This window comes from Oncorhynchus nerka, unplaced genomic scaffold, assembly GCF_034236695.1.
Source record: "Oncorhynchus nerka isolate Pitt River unplaced genomic scaffold, Oner_Uvic_2.0 unplaced_scaffold_1238, whole genome shotgun sequence".
Lineage (NCBI taxonomy): Eukaryota > Metazoa > Chordata > Actinopteri > Salmoniformes > Salmonidae > Oncorhynchus > Oncorhynchus nerka.
In genome coordinates this window covers 3,438-16,657 of record NW_027040100.1, presented here as the reverse complement: position 1 = coordinate 16,657, position 13,220 = coordinate 3,438, and the positions used below count along the sequence as shown (strand labels likewise).

Below are 13,220 nucleotides of genomic sequence, written 5' to 3'. Positions count from 1 at the left end.
TTGGGTGAGGGTTTAAGGTGGGTGAGGGTTTAGGGTGGATAGGGAGGTTGGGTGAGGGTTTAAGGTGGGTATGGAGGTTGGGTAAGGGTTTAAGGTGGGGGAGAGTTGGGGGAGGGTTTAAGGTGGGTATGGAGGTTGGGTGAAGGTTTAGGTGGGTATGGAGGTTGGGTAAGGGTTTAAGGTGGGGGAGAGTTGGGGGAGGGTTTAGGGTGGGTATGGAGGTTGGGTAAGGGTTTAGGTGGGTATGGAGGTTGGGTAAGGGTTTAAGGTGGGGAGGGTTTAAGGTGGGTATGGAGGTTGGGTGAAGGTTTAGGGTGGGTATGGAGGTTGGGTGAAGGTGGAGGGTGGATAGGGAGGTTGGGTGAGGGTTTAAGGTGGGTGAGGGTTTAGGGTGGGTAGGGAGGTTGGGTGAGGGTTTAAGGTGGGTGAGAGTCGGGGGGAGGGTTTAGGGTGGGTATGGAGGGTGGGTGAAGGTGTAGGGTGGGTATGGAGGGTGGGTGAAGGTGGAGGGTGGGTGAAGGTTTAGGGTGGGTATGGAGGTTGGGTGAAGGTGTAGGGTGTAGCGAGGGGCCACATGGTCTCAGATACGGTCCACACTTCTCATTCCTCCATCCAATGTCAAAGAGCCAAACCTGGAAAACAGCAACATCAGACAATATTATATCAATAGAGAGTGCATGGGCATAAATAGAAGCTGATCTAACAGGAAGGACCAAACAGCTGATCTAACAGGAAGGACCAAACAGCTGATCTAACAGGAAGGACCAAACAGGAAGGACCAAACAGCTGATCTAACAGGAAGGACCAAACAGCTGATCTAACAGGAAGGACCAAACAGCTGATCTAACAGGAAGGACCAGACAGCTGATCTAACAGGAAGGACCAGACAGCTGATCTGACAGGAAGGACCAAACAGCTGATCTGATCTAACAGGAAGGACCAAACAGGAAGGACCAAACAGCTGATCTAACAGGAAGGACCAAACAGCTGATCTAACAGGAAGGACCAGACAGCTGATCTAACAGGAAGGACCAAACCGCTGATCTGATCTAACAGGAAGGACCAAACAGCTGATCTAACAGGAAGGACCAAACAGCTGATCTAACAGGAAGGACCAAACAGCTGATCTGATCTAACAGGAAGGACCAAACAGCTGATCTGATCTAACAGGAAGGACCAGACAGCTGATCTGATCTAACAGGAAGGACCAAACAGCTGATCTAACAGGAAGGACCAAACAGCTGATCTAACAGGAAGGACCAAACAGCTGATCTAACAGGAAGGACCAAACAGCTGATCTAACAGGAAGGACCAAACAGCTGATCTGATCTAACAGGAAGGACCAAACAGGAAGGACCAAACAGGAAGGACCAAACAGGAAGGACCAAACAGGAAGGACCAAACAGCTGATCTAACAGGAAGGACCAAACAGGAAGGACCAAACAGCTGATCTAACAGGAAGGACCAAACAGCTGATCTGACAGGAAGGACCAAACAGCTGATCTGACAGGAAGGACCAAACAGCTGATCTGACAGGAAGGACCAAACAGCTGATCTGACAGGAAGGACCAAACAGCTGATCTGACAGGAAGGACCAAACAGCTGATCTGATCTAACAGGAAGGACCAAACAGGAAGGACCAAACAGCTGATCTAACAGGAAGGACCAAACAGCTGATCTAACAGGAAGGACCAAACAGCTGATCTGACAGGAAGGACCAAACAGCTGATCTAACAGGAAGGACCAAACAGCTGATCTAACAGGAAGGACCAAACAGGAAGGACCAAACAGCTGATCTAACAGGAAGGACCAAACAGCTGATCTAACAGGAAGGACCAAACAGGAAGGACCAAACAGCTGATCTAACAGGAAGGACCAAACAGCTGATCTGATCTAACAGGAAGGACCAAACAGGAAGGACCAAACAGCTGATCTAACAGGAAGGACCAAACAGCTGATCTAACAGGAAGGGGGCCTTCATATGTCTTATCAGGGTTATTGACCATGTTTTGAATTGCTGGTCTCGGTCTGTTATAACATACGGCCATCACAGGGAGCTCTGTGTAGCCAGACAAGTCCCCACCTCTCCAGGAAGTGGTTGTTCTCGGCCAACTCCTTAACTACCCCCTCCATCTCTTCCTTCAGCTTCTTCATCCTGGGAATCACAGAAAGGATAGAGTTAACACTGGACACTCACTGGTTAACACTGGACACTCACTGGTTAACACTGGACACTCACTGGTTAACACTGGACACTCACTGGTTAACACTGGACACTCACTGAGATGGTGGAATATTGTCCCACTGGTTAACACTGGACACTCACTGATTAACACTGGACACTCACTGGTTAACACTGGACACTCACTGGTTACTCACTGGTTAACACTGGACACTCACTGGTTAACACTGGACACTCACTGGTTAACACTGGACACTCACTGGTTAACACTGGACACTCACTGGTTAACACTGGACACTCACTAGTTAACACTGGACACTCACTGGTTAACACTGGACACTCACTGAGAAGGTGGAATATCGTCCTACTGGTTAACACTGGACACTCACTGGTTAACACTGGACACTCACTGGTTAACACTGGACACTCACTGAGAAGGTGGAATATTGTCCTACTGGTTAACACTGGACACTCACTGGTTAACACTGGACACTCACTGGTTAACACTGGACACTGAGAAGGTGGAATATCGTCCCTACTGGTTAACACTGGACACTCACTGGTTAACACTGGACACTCACTGGTTAACACTGGACACTCACTGAGAAGGTGGAATATTGTCCTACTGGTTAACACTGGACACTCACTGGTTAACACTGGACACTCACTGGTTAACACTGGACACTGAGAAGGTGGAATATCGTCCTACTGGTTAACACTGGACACTCACTGGTTAACACTGGACACTCACTGGTTAACACTGGACACTCACTGGTTAACACTGGACACTCACTGGTTAACACTGGACACTCACTAGTTAACACTGGACACTCACTGGTTAACACTGGACACTCACTGGTTAACACTGGACACTCACTGGTTAACACTGGACACTCACTAGTTAACACTGGACACTCACTGGTTAACACTGGACACTCACTGGTTAACACTGGACACTCACTGGTTAACACTGGACACTCACTGGTTAACACTGGACACTCACTGAGATGGTGGAATATTGTCCCACTGGTTAACACTGGACACTCACTGATTAACACTGGACACTCACTGGTTAACACTGGACACTCACTGGTTACTCACTGGTTAACACTGGACACTCACTGGTTAACACTGGACACTCACTGGTTAACACTGGACACTCACTGGTTAACACTGGACACTCACTGGTTAACACTGGACACTCACTAGTTAACACTGGACACTCACTGGTTAACACTGGACACTCACTGAGAAGGTGGAATATCGTCCTACTGGTTAACACTGGACACTCACTGGTTAACACTGGACACTCACTGGTTAACACTGGACACTCACTGAGAAGGTGGAATATTGTCCTACTGGTTAACACTGGACACTCACTGGTTAACACTGGACACTCACTGGTTAACACTGGACACTGAGAAGGTGGAATATCGTCCTACTGGTTAACACTGGACACTCACTGGTTAACACTGGACACTCACTGGTTAACACTGGACACTCACTGAGAAGGTGGAATATTGTCCTACTGGTTAACACTGGACACTCACTGGTTAACACTGGACACTCACTGGTTAACACTGGACACTGAGAAGGTGGAATATCGTCCTACTGGTTAACACTGGACACTCACTGGTTAACACTGGACACTCACTGGTTAACACTGGACACTCACTGGTTAACACTGGACACTCACTGGTTAACACTGGACACTCACTAGTTAACACTGGACACTCACTGGTTAACACTGGACACTCACTGGTTAACACTGGACACTCACTGGTTAACACTGGACACTCACTAGTTAACACTGGACACTCACTGGTTAACACTGGACACTCACTGGTTAACACTGGACACTCACTGGTTAACACTGGACACTGAGAAGGTGGAATATTGTCCTACTGGTTAACACTGGACACTCACTAGTTAACACTGGACACTCACTGGTTAACACTGGACACTCACTGGTTAACACTGGACACTCACTGGTTAACACTGGACACTCACTGGTTAACACTGGACACTCACTGGTTAACACTGGACACTCACTGGTTAACACTGGACACTCACTGGTTAACACTGGACACTCACTAGTTAACACTGGACACTCACTGGTTAACACTGGACACTCACTGGTTAACACTGGACACTCACTAGTTAACACTGGACACTCACTGGTTAACACTGGACACTCACTGGTTAACACTGGACACTGAGAAGGTGGAATATTGTCCTACTGGTTAACACTGGACACTCACTAGTTAACACTGGACACTCACTGGTTAACACTGGACACTCACTGGTTAACACTGGACACTCACTGGTTAACACTGGACACTCACTGGTTAACACTGGACACTCACTGAGAAGGTGGAATATCGTCCTACTGGTTAACACTGGACACTGAGAAGGTGGAATATCGTTCTATTGGTTAACACTGGACACTCACTGGTTAACACTGGACACTCACTGGTTAACACTGGACACTCACTGAGAAGGTGGAATATTGTCCCACTGGTTAACACTGGACACTCACTGGTTAACACTGGACACTCACTGGTTAACACTGGACACTCACTGGTTAACACTGGAAACTCACTGGTTAACACTGGACACTCACTGAGAAGGTGGAATATCGTCCTACTGGTTAACACTGGACACTCACTGGTTAACACTGGACACTCACTGGTTAACACTGGACACTCACTGGTTAACACTGGACACTCACTAGTTAACACTGGACACTCACTGGTTAACACTGGACACTCACTGGTTAACACTGGACACTCACTGGTTAACACTGGACACTGAGAAGGTGGAATATCGTCCTACTGGTTAACACTGGACACTCACTGGTTAACACTGGACACTCACTGGTTAACACTGGACACTCACTGGTTAACACTGGACACTCACTGGTTAACACTGGACACTCACTGAGATGGTGGAATATTGTCCCACTGGTTAACACTGGACACTCACTGATTAACACTGGACACTCACTGGTTAACACTGGACACTCACTGGTTACTCACTGGTTAACACTGGACACTCACTGGTTAACACTGGACACTCACTGGTTAACACTGGACACTCACTGGTTAACACTGGACACTCACTAGTTAACACTGGACACTCACTGGTTAACACTGGACACTCACTGAGAAGGTGGAATATCGTCCTACTGGTTAACACTGGACACTCACTGGTTAACACTGGACACTCACTGAGAAGGTGGAATATTGTCCTACTGGTTAACACTGGACACTCACTGGTTAACACTGGACACTCACTGGTTAACACTGGACACTGAGAAGGTGGAATATCGTCCTACTGGTTAACACTGGACACTCACTGGTTAACACTGGACACTCACTGGTTAACACTGGACACTCACTGAGAAGGTGGAATATTGTCCTACTGGTTAACACTGGACACTCACTGGTTAACACTGGACACTCACTGGTTAACACTGGACACTGAGAAGGTGGAATATCGTCCTACTGGTTAACACTGGACACTCACTGGTTAACACTGGACACTCACTGGTTAACACTGGACACTCACTGGTTAACACTGGACACTCACTGGTTAACACTGGACACTCACTGGTTAACACTGGACACTCACTAGTTAACACTGGACACTCACTGGTTAACACTGGACACTCACTGGTTAACACTGGACACTCACTGGTTAACACTGGACACTGAGAAGGTGGAATATTGTCCTACTGGTTAACACTGGACACTCACTAGTTAACACTGGACACTCACTGGTTAACACTGGACACTCACTGGTTAACACTGGACACTCACTGGTTAACACTGGACACTCACTGGTTAACACTGGACACTCACTGGTTAACACTGGACACTCACTGGTTAACACTGGACACTCACTGGTTAACACTGGACACTCACTGGTTAACACTGGACACTCACTAGTTAACACTGGACACTCACTGGTTAACACTGGACACTCACTGGTTAACACTGGACACTGAGAAGGTGGAATATTGTCCTACTGGTTAACACTGGACACTCACTAGTTAACACTGGACACTCACTGGTTAACACTGGACACTCACTGGTTAACACTGGACACTCACTGGTTAACACTGGACACTCACTGGTTAACACTGGACACTCACTGAGAAGGTGGAATATCGTCCTACTGGTTAACACTGGACACTGAGAAGGTGGAATATCGTTCTATTGGTTAACACTGGACACTCACTGGTTAACACTGGACACTCACTGGTTAACACTGGACACTCACTGAGAAGGTGGAATATTGTCCCACTGGTTAACACTGGACACTCACTGGTTAACACTGGACACTCACTGGTTAACACTGGAAACTCACTGGTTAACACTGGAAACTCACTGGTTAACACTGGACACTCACTGAGAAGGTGGAATATCGTCCTACTGGTTAACACTGGACACTCACTGGTTAACACTGGACACTCACTGGTTAACACTGGACACTCACTAGTTAACACTGGACACTCACTGGTTAACACTGGACACTCACTGGTTAACACTGGACACTCACTGGTTAACACTGGACACTCACTGGTTAACACTGGACACTGAGAAGGTGGAATATCGTCCTACTGGTTAACACTGGACACTCACTGGTTAACACTGGACACTCACTGAGAAGGTGGAATATCGTCCTACTGGTTAACACTGGACACTCACTGGTTAACACTGGACACTCACTGGTTAACACTGGACACTCACTGGTTAACATTGGACACTCACTGGTTAACACTGGACACTCACTGGTTAACACTGGACACTCACTGGTTAACACTGGACACTCACTGAGAAGGTGGAATACTGTCCTACTGGTTAACACTGGACACTCACTGGTTAACACTGGACACTCACTGGTTAACACTGGACACTGAGAAGGTGTAATATCGTCCTACTGGTTAACACTGAACACTCACTGGTTAACACTGGACACTCACTGGTTAACACTGGACACTCACTGGTTAACACTGGACACTCACTAGTTAACACTGGACACTCACTGGTTAACACTGGACACTCACTGGTTAACACTGGACACTCACTGGTTAACACTGGACACTCACTGGTTAACACTGGACACTCACTAGTTAACACTGGACACTCACTGGTTAACACTGGACACTCACTGGTTAACACTGGACACTCACTAGTTAACACTGGACACTCACTGGTTAACACTGGACACTCACTGGTTAACACTGGACACTCACTGGTTAACACTGGACACTCACTGGTTAACACTGGACACTCACTGAGAAGGTGGAATATTGTCCCACTGGTTAACACTGGACACTCACTGGTTAACACTGGACACTCACTGGTTAACACTGGACACTCACTGGTTAACACTGGACACTGAGAAGGTGGAATATCGTCCTACTGGTTATAGATCATCCCTCAAGTCAACAAACATGTCCTCAGATGTAAGACTTACCCAGGGTCAGGGGTTAAGGGTTAGAGGTCAGGAACAGTAACTCACCCCAGGGTCATCTCTACCAGGGTGATCTGGCTGAGGTAAGGTCAGAGACAGTAACTCACCCCAGGGTCATCTCTACCAAGGTGATCTGGCTGAGGTAAGGTCAGGGACAGTAACTCACCCCAGGGTCATCTCTACCAAGGTGCTCTGGCTGAGGTAAGGTTAGGGGTTAAGGGTTAGGGGTCAGGAACAGTAACTCACCCCAGGGTCATCTCTACCAAGGTGCTCTGGCTGAGGTAGGCTTGAGGCTTCACCATACCACTGGATGCCAGAGGTAGCACCTTACCAGGTAACTGCTCCTGTAGCTACAACACACAAACATGGATATTAACTGAAAACCATCTTTTAAGGAGAATAGCCATTGGTCTGAAGCCGAAAAATAAATGCATGCACCACAATGTCTACTCCCCCCCATGCAGAGCGGTCATCAAGACAAAACGTGGCTACTTTGAAGAATCTCAAATATATTTTGATTTGTTTATCACTTTTCTGGTTACGACATGATTCCATAATGTGTTATTTCATAGTTTTGATGTCTTCACTATTATTCTACAATGTAGAACATCGAGAAAACCCCTTGAATGAGGAGGTGTGTCCAAACGTTGACTGGTACTCTTCTGCTTCTGTTACGCAGAACCGAGTTGTTGGTCCTGGTTTTATAACTCTGAAACCATGTTAGCATGGTCAGAAATGCTACTAAACGGTAGCTGTTGGTCCTGGTTTTATAACTCTGAAACCATGTTAGCATGGTCAGAAATGCTACTAAACGGTAGCTGTTGGTCCTGGTTTTATAACTGTGAAACCATGTTAGCATGGTCAGAAATGCTACTAAACGGTAGCTGTTGGTCCTGGTTTTATAACTCTGAAACCATGTTAGCATGGTCAGAAATGCTACTAAACGGTAGCTGTTGGTCCTGGTTTTATAACTCTGAAACCATGTTAGCATGGTCAGAAATGCTACTAAACGGTAGCTGTTGGTCCTGGTTTTATAACTGTGAAACCATGTTAGCATGGTCAGAAATGCTACTAAACGGTAGCTGTTGGTCCTGGTTTTATAACTCTGAAACCATGTTAGCATGGTCAGAAATGCTACTAAACGGTAGCTGTTGGTCCTGGTTTTATAACTCTGAAACCATGTTAGCATGGTCAGAAATGCTACTAAACGGTAGCTGTTGGTCCTGGTTTTATAACTGTGAAACCATGTTAGCATGGTCAGAAATGCTACTAAACGGTAGTTGATCTTCAATCAACTGCATCTATAGTCACCCAGTCTATAATTAAGGGAATCCAAACCTGCTCCCACAGACTAACATAAAACACCGGGCCATCTCTCCCTCATCCCCTCCTCTCTCTTCCTCTCCCTCATCCCCTCCTCTCTCTTCCCTCTCCCTCATCCCCTCCTCTCTCTTCCCTCTCCCTCCCCTGCACCATCCTCAACTTAGTGGAGGAACATAAAACACCGCCATCTCTCCTCATCCCCTCCTCTCTCTTCTCTCTCCTCATCCCCTCCTCTCGCTTCCTCTCCCCTCATCCCCTCCTCTCTTCCCTCCCTCATCCTCCTCTCGCTTCCTCTCCCTCATCCTCCTCCCTCATCCCCTCCTCTCTCTTCCTCTCTCCTCATCCCCTCCTCTCTCTTCCTCTCCTCATCCCCTCCTCTCTTCCCTCTCCCTCCCCCTGCACCATCCCTCAACTTAGTGGAGGAACATAAAACACCGGGCCATCTCTCCTCATCCCCTCTCTCTCTCTCCCCATCCCCTCCTCTCGCTTCCCTCTCCCTCATCCCTCCTCTCTCTTCCCTCTCCTCATCCCCTCCTCTCGCTTCCTCTCCTCATCCCTCCTCCCTCATCCCCTCCTCTCTTTCCCTCTCCTCATCCCCTCCTCTCTCCTCTCCCTCATCCCCTCCTCTCTCTCCTCCCCTCATCCCTCCTCTCTTCCCTCCCCCTCATCCCCTCCTCTCTCTTCCCTCCCCTCATCCCTCCTCTCTCATCCCCTCCTCTCTCTTCCTCTCTCATCCCCTCCTCTCTCTTCCCTCCCCCTCATCCCCTCTCTCTTCCCTCTCCTCATCCCCTCCTCTCTCTTCCTCTCCCATCACCTCCCCTCATCCCCTCCTCCCTCATCCCCCTCTCTCTTCCATCCCCCTCATCCCCTCCTCTCCCATCCTCAACTTAGTGGAGGAAACCTCCTGTTTACTTCAGTGTTTAGTAAGTGTGTGTGTGTGTGTGTGTGTTTGTGTGTGTTCAGACCTTAATAACTCTATCCATCACCATGGAAACTTCTTTCTCCACGCTGTTGAATTGGCTGGTTAGACCAATCAGCTGCTTCCTCACATGATGCACCTTCCTGTACAGGGGAGATAAACACACTATTGATACACCGCGAGCACACACACACACACCTTCCATACATACACACACACACAGTCAGACACACAGGGTTGCTTAGCAGCAGGAGGTAGTTATCAGAACAGTCAGACACATACAGGGTTGCTAACAGCAGGGAGTTAGTTATCAGAACAGTTAGACATACAGGGTGCTTAGCAGCAGGGAGTTAGTTATCAGAACAGTCAGACACATACAGGGTTGCTTAGCAGCAGGAGTTAGTTATCAGAACAGTCAGACATACAGGGTTGCTTAGCAGCAGGGAGTTAGTTATCAGAACAGCCAGACACATACAGGGTTGCTTAGCAGCAGGAGTTAGTTATCAGAACAGTCAGACATACACGGTTGCTTAGCAGCAGGAAGAGTTAGTTATCAGAACAGTTAGACATACAGGGCTGCTTAGCAGCAGGGAGGTAGTTATCAGAACAGTCAGACATACAGTTGCTTAGCAGCAGGGAGTTATCAGAACAGTCAGACATACACGGTTGCTTAGCAGCAGGGAGTTCAATTATCAGAACAGTCAGACATACACGGTTGCTTAGCAGCAGGGAGGTAGTTATCAGAACAGTCAGACATACAGGGTTGCTTAGCAGCAGGGTGCTCATGTGATCTTTCCATTTCCAGCAGGCTGATACATTCCTTCATCTACAGAACACACTGACCTCATCTGATACCTTCCTTTACAAGACAGACTGACCTCATCTGATACCTTCCTTTACAAGACATACTGACCTCTTCTGATACCTTCCTTTACAAGACAGACTGACCTCATCTGATACCTTCCTTTACAAGACAGACTGACCTCATCTGATACCTTCCTTTACAAGACAGACTGACCTCATCTGATACCTTCCTTTACAAGACAGACTGACCTCATCTGATACCTTCCTTTACAAGACACACTGACCTCATCTGATACCTTCCTTTACAAGACACACTGACCTCATCTGATACCTTCCTTTACAATACACACTGACCTCATCTGATACCTTCCTTTGCAAGACACACTGACCTCATCTGATACCTTCCTTTACAAGACACACTGACCTCATCTGATATCATCCTTTACAAGACAGACTGACCTCATCTGATACCTTCCTTCATCTACAGAACACACTGACCTCATCTGATACCTTCCTTTACAAGACAGACTGACCTCATCTGATACCTTCCTTTACAAGACAGACTGACCTCATCTGATACCTTCCTTAACAAGACAGACTGACCTCATCTGATATCATCCTTTACAAGACAGACTGACCTCATCTGATACCTTCCTTTACAAGACACATTGACCTCATCTGATACCTTCCTTCATCTACAGAACACACTGACCTCATCTGATACCTTCCTTTACAAGACAGACTGACCTCATCTGATACCTTCCTTTACAAGACACATTGACCTCATCTGATACCTTCCTTTACAAGACACATTGACCTCATCTGATACCTTCCTTTACAAGACAGACTGACCTCATCTGATACCTTCCTTTACAAGACACATTGACCTCATCTGATATCATCCTTTACAAGACAGACTGACCTCATCTGATACCTTCCTTTACAAGACACATTGACCTCATCTGATACCTTCCTTTACAAGACAGACTGACCTCATCTGATACCTTCCTTTACAAGACAGACTGACCTCATCTGATACCTTCCTTTACAAGACACATTGACCTCATCTGATATCATCCTTTACAAGACAGACTGACCTCATCTGATACCTTCCTTTACAAGACACATTGACCTCATCTGATACCTTCCTTTACAAGACAGACTGACCTCATCTGATACCTTCCTTTACAAGACACATTGACCTCATCTGATATCATCCTTTACAAGACAGACTGACCTCATCTGATACCTTCCTTTACAAGACAGACTGACCTCTTCTGATATCATCCTTTACAAGACAGACTGACCTCATCTGATATCATCCTTTACAAGACAGACTGACCTCATCTGATATCATCCTTTACAAGACAGACTGACCTCATCTGATATCATCCTTTACAAGACACATTGACCTCATCTGATACCTTCCTTTACAAGACAGACTGACCTCATCTGATACCTTCCTTTACAAGACAGACTGACCTCATCTGATACCTTCCTTTACAAGACAGACTGACCTCATCTGACACCTTCATCTACAGAACACACTGACCTCATCTGATATCATCCTTTACAAGACAGACTGACCTCATCTGATACCTTCATCTACAGAACACACTGACCTCATCTGATATCATCCTTCATCTACAGAACACACTGACCTCTTCTGATATCATCCTTCAATTACGGGACACTTACCTCATCCACTCCTCGCTCTTAGAGATGAAGAGGCGGTACTTCATGGCACACTCCTCTGTAAACAGAGACCTGGCCTTGGTGGCATGGAACACCAGCTTCTGTCTGTCAGAGGAGCATTATATTAGTACTATACTGTAACCAGAGACCTGGCCTTGGTGGCATGGAACACCAGCTTCTCTCTGTTAGTGGAGCATTATATTAGTACTATACTGTAACCAGAGACCTGGCCTTGGTGGCATGGAACACCAGCTTCTCTCTGTTAGTGGAGCATTATATTAGTACTATACTGTAACCAGAGACCTGGCCTTGGTGGCATGGAACACCAGCTTCTCTCTGTTAGTGGAGCATTATATTAGTACTATACTGTAACCAGAGACCTGGCCTTGGTGGCATGGAACACCAGCTTCTGTCTGCTAGAGGAGCATTATATTAGTACTATACTGTAACCAGAAGATATACACTGTCTGTGAAATTGGGGAATTGAGGATAGAGGAGGACTAATGTTGGGGTTGAGGATCAGATCTGTCATCATGGATAGAGGAGGACTAATGTTGGGGTTGAGGAGCAGATCTGTCATCATGGATAGAGGAGGACTAATGTTGGGGTTGAGGAGCAGATCTGTCATCATGGATAGAGGACTAATGTTGGGGTTGAGGAGCAGATCTGTCATCATGGATAGAGGAGGACTAATGTTGGGGTTGAGGAGCAGATCTGTCATCATGGATAGAGGAGGACTAATGTTGGGGTTGAGGAGCAGATCTGTCATCATGGATAGAGGAGGACTAATGTTGGGGTTGAGGAGCAGATCTGTCA

The 13,220-nt window shown here is 46.9% G+C and overlaps 1 protein-coding gene across 1 annotated transcript; it reads right to left on the bottom strand.

Moving 5' to 3' along the window:
- Positions 1-235: 235 nt before the first annotated feature.
- LOC135569048 (serine/threonine-protein kinase TBK1-like) lies at positions 236-12,847 on the bottom strand. Its single transcript, XM_065015875.1, has 5 exons — positions 12,408-12,847; positions 9,952-10,048; positions 7,910-8,013; positions 2,084-2,155; positions 236-632 (listed from the first exon to the last, which is right to left on the bottom strand). The coding sequence occupies exons 1-5, from the start codon at positions 12,449-12,451 to the stop codon at positions 581-583; spliced, it is 369 nt and encodes a 122-aa protein (XP_064871947.1). The 5' UTR covers positions 12,452-12,847; the 3' UTR covers positions 236-580.
- Between the last annotated feature and the right edge of the window lie 373 nt (positions 12,848-13,220).

Bases quoted from the DNA above. Each gene is read 5' to 3' on its own strand.
- LOC135569048 (XM_065015875.1), bottom strand. From the start codon at position 12,451: ATGAAGTACCGCCTCTTCATCTCTAAGAGCGAGGAGTGGATGAG. The intron at 8,014-9,951 runs GTCTGAACACAC...TGTGTGTTGTAG, and splicing joins TGATGGATAGAGTTATTAAG to CTACAGGAGCAGTTACCTGG. The intron at 633-2,083 runs GTGGGGACTTGT...GCTGTTTTCCAG, and splicing joins AACAACCACTTCCTGGAGAG to GTTTGGCTCTTTGACATTGG.